We start from the raw sequence: 19,488 nt of genomic DNA on the forward strand, positions 1-19,488 counted from the left end.
TAAATATTATCTTCTTACAAACCTAAGGAATAGTAGGCAAAAATGAAGACACTTCAAGTCTTGTTCTCAAACCCATAAAAGCCAACAGAACTCACCTCTGACTCTACCTAGGGTAGAACTAGGCTTTACCTTACTTCTTAAAAAATGTTGAACAAGGATCAGTTCTGAATTTTTAACCCCAAAAGCATTTGTTAGTTTATGAAAATGTGGGGTGTTCTCCTTTATCCTGGTTTATCCTGGGGGGATAAACGCCATGCTTTCTTCTGTTAGAGTTGAAGGTTCATGTGCATAATAGTTCCCCATATTAAACAAGTGTTAACACTGCTACAGTGCAAATGGGGATTGCAAAACCATGTTATTATCCTGTCTGGCTTCCGATAACCCAAGAGTGGCCAGAGGAAATTGCCACAGAAAGATGGTTGATAGTAATTACTTTTCTTGCTGAGTTTGGTGGAATTAACGAATAGTGGTGTGTCTCTTACTGTAAACACCTAAGCATCTGAAGTCTCTTGTATCAACAACTTCCTGTATCAACCACTCTCTACAATACAGTGCTGACATTCCAAATGTCCATCAGGATGTTTGGGGGAGGGGATGTTGATAAAAAATCAGGGTTAAGGATCCTAAACGCACATACACAACACTACATGATTACTGGAAGCAGTTTAACAACTCGCTTCACTCAGCAAGGCTTCTGGTATTCTCAAAAACATGATATATTACCCAAGAAAGAAATGTATTTCTGTTTATATAGTTAAGATTTGCAAACAAAGGAACACCTTTTCTTTTATTTCTAATAAAACATGCTTTTATTTTTTTTATTAATTTTATTTTATTATGTCACCGTACATTACATCATTAGTTTCTGATGTAGTGTTCCATGATTCATTGTTTGCGTATAATACCCAGTGCTCCATGCAGAACGTGCCCTCTTTAATACCCATCACCGGGCTACCCCATCCCCCCATGCCCCTCCCCTCTAGAACCCTCAGTTTGTTTCTCAGAGTCCACAGTCTCTCATGTATGTTTTTTTTATATCTAGAATTTTATACCTGGAAAACAACTTTAGAGATCATCTTATCTCACTATCCTCATTTTAAGGAGTTTGGAATATTTGAAAGGAATTATTGATAGTTACATGGTAGACGAGTGACAAAGCCGAGGCTAGAGGTCATGTCTCATGGCTGCACCTCAATATTAAGAGATGTTATTTGCCCAAAAGGAAATTTGTTTTCCTGGAAACTTAATATAAATGATGACAGTTTTTAACGCTTAATACTACTTTAATATTTACCAATCTCAAACCCACCCTATCATATAATGGTTGTTAATGATAATATCACCAATAGATACAGAAAGAACACTCTTCTTTAGAACTACTGCCCAGAAGTGTTTAAGGGCTTGTTGCAAGAAGAAGAAAAAAACTTGGAAAAATGCAGGAGAGAGGCTAGATCTCATTCTAGCTTTCTGTTCTGATTTCACAATCAATATTTGATCATTTGAAGGAACTTGCTTGTTCAATTGGAAACTGGCAAAATAAAAAAAGGATGTCAAGTATCAAACAGACCGCTCTCAAATTCACTTGTCAATGCAGAATTTCTGTAAAAACAATCTTCATAAATCTGTCAGCAAGTATAATACAACAAATGTTGTATTATATACAACAAATATATAATAAAAAGAATCACAATAGGCCTTTCCTTCTGTTGTGGTTGTCAAATATGCATGACGTCAAAAAGTGTGTCTACATCACCCCCTCCACAGCAGCTAACCAAATTACAAGGCTGGTAGCTATTGGTGGGGAGGAGTAAGGATAGCCTTTTCTAGGGGAGGTGGGGGAGTTTCAGATAAAGAGGAAAGATGCAAAATTCATGCAGCCCTGGAAACAGTTAAGTGTGCTTCTTAAATTAACATCCCGTCTTGGCAAGTGTGAAAAAGCCATTCAATCAAATGTCTTTTTGGCTTCATTTACACACAGTTTGAAGTCCATTTTAGTCACACTCTCTGCTAACCCAAAGAATAAGGATATCTGCCTCCATCTACTCTTTGTAGACCCTTGTTGGAGTAACCATTTGCTTTTAGAATTTTTTACCTTTATTTATAATTTTAATTAAGGCATTTTCAAAATTCAATACATTATTTTTATACTCGCTTATGGTTTGGAGACAGAGTGTGAGCGGGGAAGAGTACAAACCAGAAAACCCAAACTCAAGTGCCCTTGCTTCAATGGCTAAGGGATCAGTATTTCCCAGTCTCACTTACAGATAAAGATAGTTGGAAAATTTGATAATAGTCATGGTCAAGGTCACTCCAACCAAGGAAAGTTTCATCTTTTGATCACGTCCTTTTAGGAAATGTACAGATTAATTTTCTCACATTATCCTAAAAAGGTATTTCAAAAAGAAGGCTTTTGAATGATTTAGGTAAACATAACTCCAAAAAAGAAATAAAAGGGTTCTTAACAAGCATATTCTAAAGGACATCAGGAGCCTGATAAAAGTTTCTGAGGATACTCGTTACAACCTAGATTTAAGAGTTTCGTGTTCCTACCTCCTTCCCACCATCAGAAATTTAGATTGCTCTGTGACTGCAAAGAGGAGAGATGGTATGAGAAAAAACAAACTAAAGGGATAACTATCAGAGAAACAACAGTATTTTAACTTGAAAACTGGACACTCTGCATGTTATTATGACATTGTACTCTAACTCTATGGCAATGTAGAGGGAACTGTATTTTTACTTCATGACCAGAGCCAGATAGAGACCTTTAGCAACCCTAAACTTGGAAATACTACTGGGTAGAACCTCCACCTCATAGGTAATTCCAAATGAAAAACAACTTCAAACTATGACACAAAACATACATGTATGCTGCAGTCAAAACAGGGGCTTTTTATGTTAAAAAAAAATTTCCCCTAATAAGAATTCTCAAAACACACCGAACTAATAGCACTAATTAAATGTGTGTTTCACATTCTAATTAAAGGGAAAAAAAACTCACCCATAAGCAACTCCAGCTATGGTGCACTTCTTAAACTGCATTACATTGCAGGTCAGAGTGCCAGTTTTGTCAGAAAATATGTATTTTACCTAAAAAAAAGTTTAAAATTTCTCGTTAAAATTTCAGAAGTCTTTTTATGCCAGTCTCTCAGAGAGGGGGAAAATACCCCTTAAATAATTTATCAATCTTGTTATATTAATAGGGGCACAATGAATGCCATTAACTGATGATTTTCTTCACATTAAGGAATATTTTCAACTTTTTTTTATTTTAGTACTTTAGCAATGAATCATTTCATGTATGAACAGTAAAGACTATCAAGATGGTTAGAAAAACTGCAGCTATCCAGAAATCTGCCTTGACATAGTTGGAATTTCCACTAGAGAGTGCAACTACTGTTACTTAACATTTATGGAGCACTAAAACATCTACCGGGATTTCTCAACGTTAACAATTGCAGAATTAGTAATGGCTTGTGCAATCAACTTCATATAACATCCGCATTGGTAAGAAAAAGGATAATTCTGGCCGAAATGCTATTTGAAAAGTAAAAGTTAGCAAATGGCAAAAATACAGAATAAGAATTTTTCCTGAGCTAGTATGTAAATATGGATTACAAAGATACACATATATGTGAATACAGTGTAAATTATGAATCTAAAATTCCTGTTTGATTACTTTCATACTTACACAGCATCAGTGATCAAGTTAATTTTTTCTTCCTTTCTGGTCAAAAGCTATGAGCAATTTTAATACTGAGGGTTTATCACTCAAAAATAGCCAATACTTGACTAGTAACCAGATTATATACTGAAGGAAATCCCTTAGCGCAATACCTTATCTGAGAGCAAAATAGGTTTTACATAATAAGGTTTTTAAAACTTCATTTACTAAAAATGATAATTACGTACTAACATGTATTTATGCTGATTATTCAAATAATGGAAAATTAGGAGCTGTCAATTCATATGAAGTTGCCACATATGGCAGAAATTACAGTGAATCTGACTTCCGATTTAACGTATCAACAAGAAATTCGGTTTACCTGGCCAAGTTCCTCGTTCAGATTAGATGTTCGAGCCATAGCAGCAGTGTCTGTGGGTTCATAGTGCATGTCGAGATCCTTTTTTTTTTAAATAAAAGAAATTACTAAATGCAACTGGTAACAAGAGATTACTGAAATTTTATTTAACTAGTGAGCTATAGTATGAAACCACTCTCATATCTTGCCATCTTATACCATTTCAGTTGATTTCCCTGAAAAGTACTCGGTATAGAATATTATATTTCACAGTAAGGGTAGGACAGCATGGCAGTTAGAGCATATCTCTGCAATCAGGCAATCTTGATTTTTCCATAATTCTACCATTTTCTAGATATGTGACCTGTGGTTAAGGATTAAATAAAATAATGTACGTGAAGTGCTTCCTCAAGTGTCTGACACAATATAAAGTACTTAATGTAGCTAAAATAAGAGCAAGTAAACATTGCTCAAATAATTAAGATTTTAAACCCCTAGAAAAAGTACCGAAGAGATTCTATCTGGTTCTACTTTCTTGGCTCAAGTTCCTTCCACCGTATATACTTGAAAGCAGAAGGAGTGCACTTCTCAAAACCCAAGCTTTTGTACCAATTTGTACTTGTTTTGTACCCAAACATTATGAGGCTTGACTATTAAGCCTATAAGAATTAGTACTTTCTATAGTACACCATTTTATTGGCAAGTCAGAGTTTACTGATTTTCACATGTCAAAGGAAAAGGACAAATCTGATCTTTCCCACATTTGCATTTCAGACTGATCAGCATCAGTTCTGAAGAAGGTTGTTGACTTGTAGGTGCCATGTTTTAAGAAGGATATTAAACAACTGAGCAATGTTCAGAGAGGAATGAATGGAACGGGGAGTAAGTTGGAAATCAAGTCTAATAAGGAACAGAAAGAGATGAAGGAAGATGTGATAGAAGAATAGGCATAGTAGCCGAGGTCTTTGTTTTTTTTTTTTTAAAAGATTTATTTAGAGAGAGAGTGTACGCGTGCGAGTGGGTGGGGAGGGAGAGAGAGAATCTCAAGCAGACTCCGCAATGAGCACGGAGCCCGATGCAGGGCTTGATCTCATGACCCACATGTGATCATGTGAGATCACAACCTGAACTGAAACCAAGAGTGGGATGCTTAACTGACTGAGCCACCCAGGCACCCCCAGCTGAGTTCTAATACTTTACAAGGCTATCCTTCAGAAACACGATTAGACATTTTCATAAAAGATCAGGTAGAACGAGTATCAAAGGGGGCATTTATTAGTCTCATTTCCACACACAGAAGAGCTGTCTGGTGACAGAAGAACTGTCAGCAACGTTACAGAATCTCTGTACAATAGAAAGGTGGCTGAGAAGGATAAGCCTGCTGGGTTGCTCCAACACTCAAATTATGTCATTATTTGAAGCAAATATTATTTTTGAAAATCTAAGTAAAAAATAATAAAGTGACTGACTAGTTACTTGATTTTCAAAATGAGTCACCTTATGATTTCTTATTGTAAAGTGGGAAACCTCAAAAGGTTTTAATTTTATTTACACAAATTTTATTACATAATTTTTCAGCAACACATTTCCTGCATGAAATAAGCCACAACTGCAGCTCATTTTAGGTTTCTAAATTATACAGGTCTTCTACCAATGAATTAGGCAATTTTACAGCTGAGTTGGATCATTTACCACGGGAAGGTAATGAGCAGTGGCAAAAGTATTACCAGTTATATTTTTAAAAATCCTAATATTGTTCACTTGAAAGACTTAAATAATTTAAAAAGATAACATCAAAAGATAATACCAAAATTTCCCAAAATAAAAGAAAAATTAAACTTTCTGGCAGATTAAGTCTGAAGGCTTATTTAATTTACATAAATTCATTAATTTTAACTTTGGTAAAATAAAACTAACAACACATTTTATAAACAAAATATTTAGGAAACAGATATCCAGCACATTTTTCCAAGATTAAAAAAAATTTGAGAAGAAAAAAATTAAGCTCAGCTGAATTTGTTTACAGTGGGGAAAAATAAACTACATAGGTATATAAAACATGACAGCCTAGTTGTTACAAGCAGTGAATACAGTATTATTTCTACAGTACTCAATTGTTTAGGAGGCTGTTTGCTATATTGTGAGATTCCTTTGCTCTATATTACCACCGTGAGATGCTGGTGAAGCATGTTTTATCATTCCTATCTAAAGGCCCAAGAAAATAAGTCTCAAAGAAGTCAGGTGGCTTGGCAAAGTTCACACAGCTAGTAAATATAGAACTACAACAATAATCCAAATATTTTAACTCCAAACCTCATGGTTCTCCTTTTCCCCAAGACACACTATATAACCCAAAATAGGTTTCCTTCACTGGAGACCTAGTTTCCCAGAATGTCTGGTCTGTAAACTTGTGTGATTCTGAGATAAAGAGTTTTTGCTATTGATTTTTACATGTCAAATGAATTTGTTATAATTATATTAGAGTCAAAAATATTTTGAAATGTCATCTTGCAGTCAATAAAAGTTAAGGTATAATTAAGATTTTGTTTCTGAGAGATCAAAGGACATTATGAGGCGGGGTGCCCAGCTGGTTCAGTCGGTGGAGTGTGCGACTCTTGATCATGGGGTCATGAGTTCTAACCCCACACTGGGTGTAGAGATTACTTAAAAAAAAAATTAAGATCTTTAAAAGACCCTATCCAAAAAAAAAAAAAAAAAAAAAAAAGACAAAACATATACTTAGAACGATGAAAAACAATAATTCATATTTACCCAATTTATGAAGTATGCCTGGGTAAATTTCACCACTTCTAATGTAACCAACAAGCTGATAGGAATGAGATTGTTGAAAAGGATGATGAAGGTCAAGAAATTCAGTCCAAAATTATTAGCACCACCATCTGTTGGGGGAGGTGGGAAGAAAGTCATTTGTAGTTTTATAGATTTCATTTGCATTGACCAGAACTTGAGCATAACAAAAATTTTCCATATCACACAACATCTCTAGATAGTTTGGGAGGAACACTGCGCTGATAGCATATCCTTATTCTCAAATACATTCAGGATGGAGCAGCACTTTCCGTGTTCCGTATATTGTTAGTACTATTAAGAACTTCATAATGGTACTAAAGAATGAAAGCACTGCTAAGTATTTCAAATCCTGTTCCAAACAGGAAGTTTAGAGGTATCAGGGACAGGATTGTGGGTTTATAAATGTAAACTCTCCATTGGGCAAAATCACTGTTATGTAAATTCTTAAAAAGCACTCCTGATTTAAAGCATGCCTTAAGAGCAATCAAACAAAACAGCAGCAAAACTAATCCAAATAGCAGAAACAATGTAGGGCTGTACCCTAGGCAAATTATACCCTTCCTCTTCAATAATGAAAATAGAACCGCTATGGCAGACACACTGTAAAGTATCTGAAGAAAAAACTAATGGGAGTCCTAACAGTTCTAATGTTGAAATAGTAAATCAATGTAAAAAAAGTTGGAGTAGCCACAGACTAAATCAATATGATAAAAACTGAAAAAAATCAATTTTGCTACAAGGTTTACTAGAATTTGCTTTCACGCTTTTGGAAATTAAGTATTTATTGGTTAAGTACTCAGGGCATGTATTGCATGGAGCACTGGGTGTTATATGCAAACAATGAATCGTGGAACACTACATCAAAAACTAATGATGTAATGTATGGTGATTAACATAATAAAAAAAAAAAGGCAATGCAAACTTATTTTCCAGAAATATTCAGGGATGGTACATCCCCACAATAGTAAAAGGATAGATGGTCCAAAAAGAACCTATTTAATAGGACTTTCCCTAAGACAAGATGACCATTAATATGGAATTTACTGCATTCATGAGTTCAAATCAAAGTACAGTAAATTTAAACATTTTACAAGCATGTGCTTTAAATATAATCAATCTGCTTTATTCACCAGGTAGCTATCTAATCACCTGTGTTAAAATATTTTTAAAGAATGAATAACATTAACAAAAATAATATTAATAAACTAACATTTTATACTACTCTAGAGTAATCATTATATTTTTAAGGATTCTGAAATTTTAAAGACTAACAACATTTTACTTTCTTTTACTGGAAATTGCATTGAAAAATAAAATTAAATGCCCAGTTATTGTGGCAATAAGGTTTTCTTCTTAGGAATTATAGGAAATCCCATCAGCTGTGAAACAAATACATGTTTTAATGAAAGAAAAAATAAATACCATAGGCACTTTAATGCTTACAGTTTAGGTTGAGATACCAGTCCTTCCCAGAATGCCTCCGATTCCAAATGGCTGAGCCCACAGAACAGATAAGAGACATGGCAATTAAGATACAAAATAAAATCAAAATTTGTACATTTGTAATCCGTTCCACATTTGAGAGTTTAAGTGGTGGACTTGTTGAATTCTGTAAAAAGAAACAAGATGAGCAATAAAAAATGTGTACAAATCAATTTAGTAATGTATATTTGGTATTTTGATGAAGATGACAAAGTCAGTCACAACTCAAAATCTAGACATGGGTAGGCACCTGAAAATCATACAGAAAAAAAATCACAGATGTAATAAGCTGTCAAATGTTAACCACCTTTTTTTTTTTTCCCCTAAAGGCCACTATACCGCCAAGCCTTTTTCTAGGATGTAAAACAATAATAAGAAGAGAAGGAAATAATATTCCTTTTAGAGACGTAACTTTCGCATTGTGGCAGGAAGATGAATAAGGCATTACTTGACTACCTAAGCAAAGAGGGTACATGAGAGGCATTTAGCAGCTCAGCTCAGGAAGAGAGGCAGAGGAGGTGGCCTACGCACCCATAACCAGAGACCTGGAAGTTCCAAAGTATGCTTAAAGGATCTCTGGTTTCCAGATTCTGGTGGCATTCAGTAACAGCAACAATCTAAGTAGTCCTGGCTATAAAGAATAACAGAAGTAAGTTTCCTTAGCTGCGTTAATGATAAAAACGATCACGCTACATCACTGCTAACCAAGGCATCCATAGGACAGAAAATTCAATGTCATCATAGATATAAAATAATGGTTTACAGAATTTATAGAATGGTTAAGGGTGGAATCATTATGGTTAGGGTAGAATCATTAATAGCAGTCCCATTTGCCTGTTGATAACGTCTCCGTGACTTTACAGTTTACAAAGTTATCAGACCTTAAAGCAGATTTTCATTTAGTATCTTAAAATAGTTTTGCCCACCCATCTAACCCCTGAACACTCATGATATTATGACAGAGAAGAAGCATCCTCAGGCATGTGTAAACATTACAAGTGCTAAGACTAAAGCTGATTAGAAATGGCTTACCATAAAAATGCTACCCAAAAAGGTCAACATTTGGCTCACAAATTCTTCTTTTAATTTTATTTTTTTAAATTTTATTTGTTTTAAAGATTTCATTTATTTATTTGACAGAGAGAAGCAGCGAGAGAGGGAACACAGGCAGGGGGAGCGGGAGAGGGAGAAGCAGGCTTCCTGCCAAGCAGGGAGCCCGAGGCGGGGCTCCATCCCAGGACCCTGGGATCATGACCTGAGCTGAAGGCAGACACTTAATGACTGAGCCACCCAGGCGCCCCTCTTCTTTTAATTTTACGAAAAAATGAAAACAGTTCTAAAATTTGATCACTGTATTAAAATAAAATTATAAGACAAATACTTTAATGTAGAGCACTCATCATTGCATAGACAACTAGTATCTACCACTGCAATGGTGAGTAAATGTTGCCAGAGGACCAATACATAAAATCATTAAGAGTTCACGCACTGTTGATCTCTGATGAAACTTTCCCGTATTCTTGCGTGCATGAGCCATTTTATGGCCCCAAACACTGAAGAACGAGATTCTGAATGTACAGAGTGGGGCTCTGGAATCTGTGACAGATGGTCTGCTATGTTTGGGACTACTGCATAGAGAGCTACAAATAGCGCATTTTCAAGAGAATAGGTCCACAAGGTTTTCATAGATAAAAAATCCCACCTGCATCAGCTTGGTGTCATGTCCAGTGTAGACAACTATTCCATGAACCCACTGTGTATTTCTCAACTGGGCGCCTCGAAGAAGAATCTGATCTGCTCCCAGGGGGACAGTGCTATGATAGATGATGTTGACATTAGAAACAACACTTTCCAAAATGCTTAAGAATTCTATGGCTACTACATAGTTCCAACGAAGGTTCTGCTATTAAAATAGCCCTTCTCACATTTACTTTATTTTTAGAAAAGAAGTAATTTTCCTACCAGTAAGAATAATTTTTTTTTACACAAGGACAGCTGGAGGGAAGCAGTTCGGTTGCTTCTCCCTAGCACCCAACCAGCCATTTCCTACAACTTCACAATCCAAGATAGTAGGCAATGTTTTGAAATTCAGAGGCTAATTTTCAAACCTATTTAAGACTTTTCCTGATTTAGCAAGTCTGTTTAGGCTTCTGAGATGTTTGGAAGTGGTGAGGTTAGGGGATCTGCTCCCCCTCCCACACCTAATTAAAAATAGCTTTGTGCATAATAAAGGTTCAAAAAATAGACAAGGCAAGGTAAATACACAGATCTCATCATACATTTGCATTGCCATCCCCACCGTACAGACATAAGTCCTGTATTTAAAATCTCTAGGGTAATTTTTTGTATTTGCATTTCAATTCTCCAAGAACTGTGAATAAGTTTCTAATCAATGATAAGCATCTAACAAGTCTTAAACTTTCTTCTGAAATGACAGCAAATTGAGGATATCCATTCCATATCATTTAAACCACATTTTTTCATGAATAAAGGCCAAATTGGGTCTTTTGTTGGTTCTTGGTAAAACTACCCACTATGGTAATTTGTTGGTTGACACAACCTCACACAGAGATAGCAGAACGGTACAAGTTATCACAGATATAGTGGGATTCTTGATGGAAATGTACTATACGAGATGTAATAGCTCAAGGATTCCTATCACTATGTCTTCGTTTTAGTATAAAAAAAAGCAAGAAAGAAATGTCAAATATAAAGAAAAATACATGAAAAAAAAAAAAACTTCTGGAAAAAGGAGGAAACCTCCTAAGAAAAGTCTCCAAAGAACACAGAACTTCTTGGCCAGTAGAGGCAAAGTGAGATTGAATCTTTCATTTCTGGGGGGCTTTTTATGGTCTGGTAGGTGTCTAAAGCTAGTAGCGGCTTGGGCCTTGGACCTTCTTTCAGGAACTATGTGAGGGTCACTGGCTCAGGTGAAATCAATCCAGATGGGTGGTAATAACAGCACCTGAAGGCCTCTACTTAAAGAAACCCTTAGGAAACAGTGTATGTCAATTTAGAAAAAGAATACGGCGTCTATAATTCTCATTCTTTCTGTAGAACAGCATGCCTTTCAGACCCATCTGGAATGGAACCCCTCTTGTGTGTATCTCAAGATTTGGGGTGTACTTCAGAGTTGGGAGGGGACCTTAGGTCTAAAGTACATTTCCAAGAAGTTCTTGGGAAGCTGCTAGATTATGTTCTGGGGTACATATGTGCCAACTGTCCCTCACGTATACAATGGGGTCTAATAGGACAACTGTCGCCTCAGCATTTGTGGTGTGGATTGATTGGAATTAGGTACAAACTCTTCAAAAGGAAAAAAAAATACTACTTTTTAATTATAAGGACTCAATAGGAATTAGTTATTAGATTTCATCAGAATTGGAATTCCAAAAATTCTGGCATTAGACAATGACTCTCATCCTTAAAAATGGAATCAAAGAACACTAATTCCAAACAAAGGGGCTCCAAGAGCTCTGGGTAATCACTGTAAACGTCAAATGTGCTACAAATACAAAGGTATGTTTCCACCTTTCATATATTTTAAAGCATATTATATAAATTCTATCTGTACCCTAAATCTTGGCACGATCATACAAAGTTTCTCTTCCACTGTGTGGATTTGCTTGGCATTGATTTTGATGGGGAACTGATAAGAAATGGAACCTGGCCAGTTAGGAATGTCAGACTCTAGAAACATTACTTACATAAACGGCCAACTCTATTATTAGTCTATAACCATATGTTCACTTTGTGAGGTCACTCTGTGCAAATTTTAGAATATATAATTACTTCACAAATTACAGGAAAGTTTTTGGTGGATCAGAATGACGATGACAGTTTAGGGTATATTTCAAATGTCCTTTAGAATCCAAATACTGTAATAACGCAGTTACAAAATAATGAAAGCACTGACAATCTCTCAGGCTGGTGGAAGGAACTAGTGCATTTAGCTGTCCACTACATCTACCTGGTAGGTAAGGTATATCGTAAAGTAGAGGAGTCAGGGGGGAAGGGAAGGGAGGAAGAAGAGGGAGATCGGAAAGACCCCACCCTTCCTGCCAAGTGCTCCTCCATTTCTGCTCCCTTTTGCAACAAAGCTCCTCAGAAAATCTGTCTCACCCTGGTATTTTCAACCCTATCCACTATCTCAGATTTACTTCCTCAGGCTCCACCAGTTCTAACCAAGCTCAAGGATTTCTACTTGCTAAATCCAACTGTTAATTCTCAGCCTCACTGCACTTGACCAGCAGCAACATCTGACCCACTTTAGTCACTCCCTCTGCCATGGTAGAGTTTCCTCACTCTGTCTTGGCTGCCTTCCTACCAACCTGATTTTGGTTTCTTTGGCTGGTCCCTCCTCTTTTCTCAGCCTTAATGTTGCAGAGTCTTAGGACAGTCCTTGGGACTCCTCACCTTTCTATCCATACCCCTTCACCCTCAGTGATTTCATCTACTTCCATGGCTTTAATTATCTATGCCAACTATTCCCAAATCTGTCTCAGGACCCAGGCCTCTATCCCAAACTTCAGGTTACATATTCATCTGCCTCCCTGACACAAACTTATTAAGTCCAAAACTGAACTGCTGATATCCCCCCCTAAACCCTCTAATGGATCCCCATTTCACTCAGAGTAACACCCTACAATAGCCTTCAAAGCTTTGCATGGTCTTTCTTTTATTACTCTTTCTTGGTGACTCCACTCCAACCATGCTGGCCTCCATGAAATTCCATAACTACTCCAGGTGCTTTCCCACTTTAAGATGATATAATAATCTAATAATTTGCACTATTCCTTTGGTCTCCCTTCAGATATGTGAACGGCTAACTGCCTTACTTCCTACTCACCTGGCTCAAATGTTACCTGTTGAATGAGGCTTACTTAACAATCCTAACTCAAAGTGATTCCCTCCCAAGGACTCCCAATCTGCCTTGTCCTGTGCTATTTTTTTTTCCAAAGCATTTATCACTCTCTAATACAGTATAAAATTTTCTTATTTATCATTTTATTGTTTGTTTGCCCTTCCCTTAATGCAAGAAAGTAAGCTCACAAAGGCAGGTATATTTATCTCTTTTGTTTGTTGCAGTCTCCTTAACACCTGTAACTAGCCTAGTCCACTAGGTGCTTAATACTGGTTCAATCAATGAGGGAAGAGGCAGGAAAGAGAAGTGGGAAGGGAAGAAGAGCAAGAATCAGGTGATGGCAAAGATAAATACAATTGATTAACATGGCCTAGAAAGGAGCATATGAAATGATAGAGAGAAGAAGACAAGAAATTATCCAGTACAATGAACTCCTTGGGGGTAGAGTCTAAACTCCTTGAGGCACCTGTAGATCACAGGTAAGGACTCAAGCCATGGAGACTGCAGATAGGCCTATAACATAAGTATTCTGGCCAAAGAATAAGCCACTAAACAATGTGCCAGAAGCCTGGAATGTCCCTGAAAACATCCAATTGTCAGTTTGGCAGGAATCCTGAGGAAGTCTTCAGCTGTACCAAATGCATAGCGTTAAGAGCTAACATTTCTGCAAAAAGACTCTTGGTGGAAAGTAATATAGAAATGCTTAAGAAAGAGGCTTTGAGCGTTCAAACTTAGAGCATGAGAAAAGAGTATGTACCCAGGCTTGGAAAACACTCAGCAATACACTTGAGACACAGTGAGTTCTGTGTTTTTATGAAAATTTACCAATTTTACGTACCTATGTCCATCAAGCCTTATGTTTCCAACAAAATCGTACAGATGTCTGTTTGGACTTTCACACTCGATTCTGCCAGAAATTCTCATCAAACTGTCAATGTCTTTTATATCTGATGTTGCCGGTAAGCCCTGTTTAGAAATTTTTAAATAAGCAAAAGATTAAATGAGTTGCATGTGGGAGTGAGGGAGGGGGGATTCTGAATTCATCTAGGCCTTAAGATCTAAGAGATCCCACTATTTTATAAGCAAGTCTCCCCCCTTATACAATACTCTTTGCCAAATCATAGTTAAGAGGATACCTTCCTCTCTGCTTGAACACAAGAGCAGGGCAGCTTTTGTGAAAGTTCAAAAACATATTTGAGACTATAAACTTGTCTCCAAAGATATTTTGAAGTCCTCAAAGAACTGTTTGCTTCCAAAAATAAAATTAATATTTAGCACTATACAGTCTGTCTGCTGAATCTCAAAAAAGGGAATGCAAAATAAACAGAATCTATGTCCAAAGAAGAGTCAGTATGTTTCTGTTCTTTCAGTCCACAGAGAAGGAAAACTCAGAAATGGTTCTTCCTCCTGGCCAACTAGATTCTACTAGCTGGAAGCGGACAGGCCCCTGTTTCCCAGGCAGGGCCCTCTGAGTTCAGGTGCTATGATGACCTATTTCTACCACATCCCAACTTCCCACTGTTATTTCCATCATTCATTCACCTAGAACCCAAGAGAGTACATTTTTAAAAGTCCCTTTAAATGACTGTTGCTTTCTGTCAGGGATGGTATGTGAAGCAAATATAGAAATCTAAAACTATTCCCTGAGATTAGTGAGACTTTTAGAACAAGCAAAGGAAACTCTGTCTTTTCAATATGGCAAAGCCAAACCATGATTTGGTCCAGGGGAATAGGGAAAATAAATAAGTGAACCCCTGTCAAGGCACTTAGAACTACTAGTATTATTATCAGTGTTGGCTATTACACCAAATATTAAAAATATTACAAATAGTATCTAGATGGACCATAGTTAATCAGTCAAGTAAATTTGAGTCTTCCATTATACTTGACGTATCCTCATAGCGGCTCAATGAGAAAGTACTTGCAATTAGAGAGAATTACTTCAAGACAATAACAGAAATAAAGCTCTTGATTCCATGTAATAAATCAGCAAACATTATATAAACCTGAATTAGATCTTACCTGCCTAATTTTCAGGTTTGTTTCACCATCTAAGTTGGATGTTTCAATGTAGCACATGGCCTGGGGCTCGCTGTTGTTTAAAATTGAAAAGCAAAAAGATTTAGTGGGGGAAGGAAAACATAATAACTTATTTAAATGCTTAGACTCACTGAAGCCTTTTGTTCTAAACAAAGCTCTAGCCCATCTAGTTTCTTGATGATTTTCATTCTAACTACTAAATGCTGGGAGGCAGAACCCATGCATGACAATCCATGGATCAGCTTTTCAACTAGAACGACCAAAAAGCAATTTCCTGACAATCAGTACTGATCCTCAAGATAATGTAAATGATTAGATCTGTCATAGGATACTTAAATTGCTCATCCATATAGACACAACACAGACTGTATCTGAAATGTAAAGTAGTTTGTGTCCAGATTTATCTTCAGCTCAAAAATATCAAGTGAGATTTCATGCTTGTAGCCCATGTATAAATTGGTTAAGGAAAGTGTGTGATTAGAGAACTCCAGATTGCTGCTTCCGCAAACTTGCCTTTACTACCTTTTAAGAAAAGATGAATAGAATCCTACGAATCATAATATTTACATTTTAAGGCTACTTTAAAAAACTGTATGAACAGATTTTAAAATGAAAGTAGATAAACACTCTTCTCCCTCTGTTTTCTTTTTTCTGCTCCTGTTCTATTTCTTAAGGTCATTTCAGAGATTCTCCTGGGAGAAAATACTGAAACTAAAGCCAGCCAACTTGGCCATGTTGCTCCTTGACCTAGAAGATCCACTTCATGAGGCCCTACCAGAGTGTTTTTGGGAAGTGTGGTGAGCAGCGGCTGGCAGCAGGGGTCTGTGTACCCTGGACTATTTATGTCCTTCCCCTTCACAAACTGACTTTACATGCCCAGCAATTACAGACAGGTGAATTTGCCATCTACTTGTATAATCGGATCCTTGAGTATCAGAAGTGTTCTGGAGTGATATCAATCTCATGAACATGTGGTTATACAGTAAACCTAATTAACATCATATAAGTAACTCCAAATGTAATCTCAGATTAGCATATGTCTTCAAAGTTAGGAACTATTTTGTCAGTTCCAAACACCTGCAATCTTCTAATCAACTTTCAATTTGTACATGTGTAAAACAGACTAATCCCAAGTTTCAGAAATGGGCATGTAGCTTAGTTGTGTGGCCTGCAGATTTGTGAAAATTGCTGAAACATATGGTCATTGATCAAATGTTTTACAGATTCATTTTAAAGTCACTTGGCAAGTTCTTCAATTTATTCTATGGACTTCTTTTTTTTTCCCTCCCATAAAGGCTGATACTTTTTTCCCAACTGAAGAAGTTTTTTGATATTTATATTTTCATTCTATCACTTATTCAACATTTTGCTCTTTATTACTATCACAATAGTAATCTGGCTCTGGTAACTGCTGCTAATTTGCAACTTACTCATGTATACATTTGAAACATAAATGGTTTATGAAATTATAAAACATATCTTCTGATAATATAGAAGCACAATGACAAGCAAATGCTAAGTGAACAATGCAGATTCTATATTTTGGCAGTAAAATGCATTAAAATACTACTGATCAATATATCCAAAGCCATTCTCACATTAAAATGAGAATAACATTCTATTTTTTTTTTTTCCCCCACAAAGCAATTCTTCTGCGACTTTAAGTGGCTAGGAAGTTAAGAAGTCAAATGGCTGACTTCTATTTGAAGTGGGGCCAATAAAAGGCATCCAAATTCAGAACATTCTTAATCCTTTAGGACAGCTGTTACTGAAGCAGTTTTTAATAGTGCTATGAAAAAGCAGCAAGAGGTTTTACATAAGGAGTCATGCTAGGTAATAAATATTTCAGCAAATTATGGTGACATCCAAAACGCAAACTACAATCAGAGAGGCAAGGCAGGCTTTTTGATTAGTAAGTGGAAAAATGAAACAAGATGCATATCACAATACAGACACTGGTAGACAGCTGAACTTTATCACAGTAACATGCACTTTGCCACTAGTTACAAGTGGGATAAGAACGGATCCCAAAGCATGCGGTACAAAATGTACAACATCCAGCTTTGTGCAGGGGGTCCTCTGTAAACCCTAGATAAGCCCAAATTACAATCGCAATTGCTGAAGGGATTCTATAAGACTTATAGAAAATTTCAAATATAAGAATAAGACAAAATTTCTCAATAACTTCATTTCATGAAAAGCTTCACACTGTTCAAAACAGTATCCTGGAGAGGTATTATAATCAGCCTTAGTATTTAGGCGTGTTGTTAAATACGAATATATGTTAATGATGTATAGGAAATTAAAATCTACCTTTACAGTCATGCCTCACAGACTCCTATTGATAACAATAGGAGCTGAATCTGCCCCCTTGAGGGACAGACAGCATTCAACACTGTATTCATAAAAGGCCTTTAAAATGTCTATCTCCAAGAAGTATAAAAAATTTTGAGTTTTAAAGGAAGAGACATTGAACGCAAGCATCTTTGGGTGTAATTGTTCTCTGTTGTAGGGTGAGGATCCACATACACACATCCTGTGCGACTCAGTGGTTCTAACCTTGAGGACAGGCTGATGAGATCTGCTGGGAGATGTTCCCCATTGGTCACTTTCACTATTTCCCCTACTGCCACCTACAGGTCCCAGTTTAAAATAATTAAAACAGAAAAAAAAAGAAAAACAGAAAAAAGAAAAACCAAACAAATGGACAAAAGAGACAGAAAGTTTGAAATTATTATAGAAAATAATACATGTTAATAAAAATGTCTAATGCCAATTTTTTCAAAATTTATTTTGATCAGGTCTAAAGGCCCAAGAAAACATGATATAGTCAAGGATTACTTGCTTTTAAGCCCAATTTTCAAAAGTTTATTCACAAGACTCTCTTACCAAATAAAAACATGATTTTATACAGAGAGCTACTTATTTTATAGATTTTCCTTTCTCCAATTCCTCACTCTCACGCCATCTACTCCTACCCAAGAAGGAAAGAATTGTGGAAACCATGTTTTAGGCTTTTGAGAAACCAACTATACTAGTCCTCCCTGCCCCAACCCACACACTAAAAAAAAGAAAAGTATTAGAAATTTTCTGATTCCAAAACATTTTCAAAGTTAATTGTATACATATCATTAACTTTAATGCAAAGCTATAAAGATATGGATCTTAGGATGTTAGAAGGCATAATTGCAGCCTTTTGAGTTGTTCAATAATAACAAAGTCTTGGTGATGCATTGTCTTAGAAGGGTAAGCCTTTGAATCCAGGGAAAGTGTTCCAGAGGCTTATGAAATAGACATGCCAGGAACCTGTGTGGACCTGAATTAACAGCTTGAGTTATTTTACTCGGTTTTTATACTTTCTGAACTCATATATGTATTTGTTTGTTATATACTAAAACCTCAGTTTCTTCATGTCAAAGTGAAAACCAATGAAACACACTAACTTTCAACAATGTTCACGTGTTAATTTCAAACTACCTCGAAGAGGGTGCACTATTAGTAATTAATAATTGAAAAATATTTGGAAATTAAAATATTACAAACTGTTGCTTATGCTTACTGTTAAATGGTGCTCACCTGCAGGTGAAAATCACCATGTCCTTATTTTGATAGTGGACAGTGTGGTATAATGAAGGTATTGGATTAGGAATTAAGTATTTCAACCTTGACCTAGTCATCAGCTAAAGTTAAATGGCAAAAAATAAGACTTAAAGTCAAGATTCCACTTTCTGTTAAATGAGGACAAAAGCTTCTACCTATTTGTTTGTTTGTTTTTGTTAAGAAGGCTCCATGACCAGTGTGGAGCCCAAAGCAGAGCTCAAACTCTCAACCCTGAGATCAAGACCTAAGCTGAGATCCTGGACGATTAACCAACTGAGTTACCCAGGCATCCCAAAACTTCTACCTATTTCATAAGGCTAATGTAGGTTCACAAGAGTAATGCAAAACCTTTTGAGAAAAAAACAAACAAACCTGAAAGGTGGTATTTTGCCAATGGGATAGAAATATGTAACTGTAGAGGCTTTATACTTTAAATGCTACTAAGTAACTAAATGCAATGAATCAGATAATCTTTTAAAAAATAATCATCTTTGGAGCAAGTTAATCTCTGTGGATTCTATATTAAGCTATAGAAACTATTGTGGCAACTGGCCAGCTCAGTAGGTGGAGCGGGCAACTCTTGATCTTGAGGTTGTGAGTTTGAGCCCCACTTCGGACGTAGAGATTACTTAAAAGTAAAATCTCAAAAAACAAAAAAAGATATAGACA

At 36.2% G+C, this 19,488-nt stretch overlaps 1 protein-coding gene across 7 annotated transcripts in view; it reads right to left on the bottom strand.

The window, feature by feature from the left end:
* The window catches only part of ATP8A1 (ATPase phospholipid transporting 8A1), a 216,678-nt gene that overhangs the window by 132,843 nt on the left and 64,347 nt on the right, over nt 1-19,488 (bottom strand). For 4 of the 7 annotated variants that reach the window (XM_032400276.1, XM_032400279.1, XM_032400278.1 and 1 more), the window contains 7 exons: nt 15,202-15,271; nt 14,018-14,145; nt 10,018-10,129; nt 8,277-8,442; nt 6,795-6,922; nt 4,047-4,124; nt 3,002-3,090 (listed from right to left, as the gene is read on the bottom strand). In XM_032400276.1, the coding sequence (XP_032256167.1) occupies nt 3,002-3,090; nt 4,047-4,124; nt 6,795-6,922; nt 8,277-8,442; nt 10,018-10,129; nt 14,018-14,145; nt 15,202-15,271 (771 nt within the window). Of the gene's footprint in view, nt 1-3,001; nt 3,091-4,046; nt 4,125-6,794; nt 6,923-8,276; nt 8,443-10,017; nt 10,130-14,017; nt 14,146-15,201; nt 15,272-17,778; nt 17,853-19,488 lie in introns of all 7 variants that reach the window. The other 3 variants (XM_032400275.1, XM_032400277.1, XM_032400273.1) reach the window with 1 other exon arrangement.

Source organism: Phoca vitulina, unplaced genomic scaffold (assembly GCF_004348235.1).
Source record: "Phoca vitulina isolate PV1807 unplaced genomic scaffold, GSC_HSeal_1.0 scaffold3, whole genome shotgun sequence".
In the NCBI taxonomy this organism is placed as follows: Eukaryota; Metazoa; Chordata; class Mammalia; order Carnivora; family Phocidae; genus Phoca; species Phoca vitulina.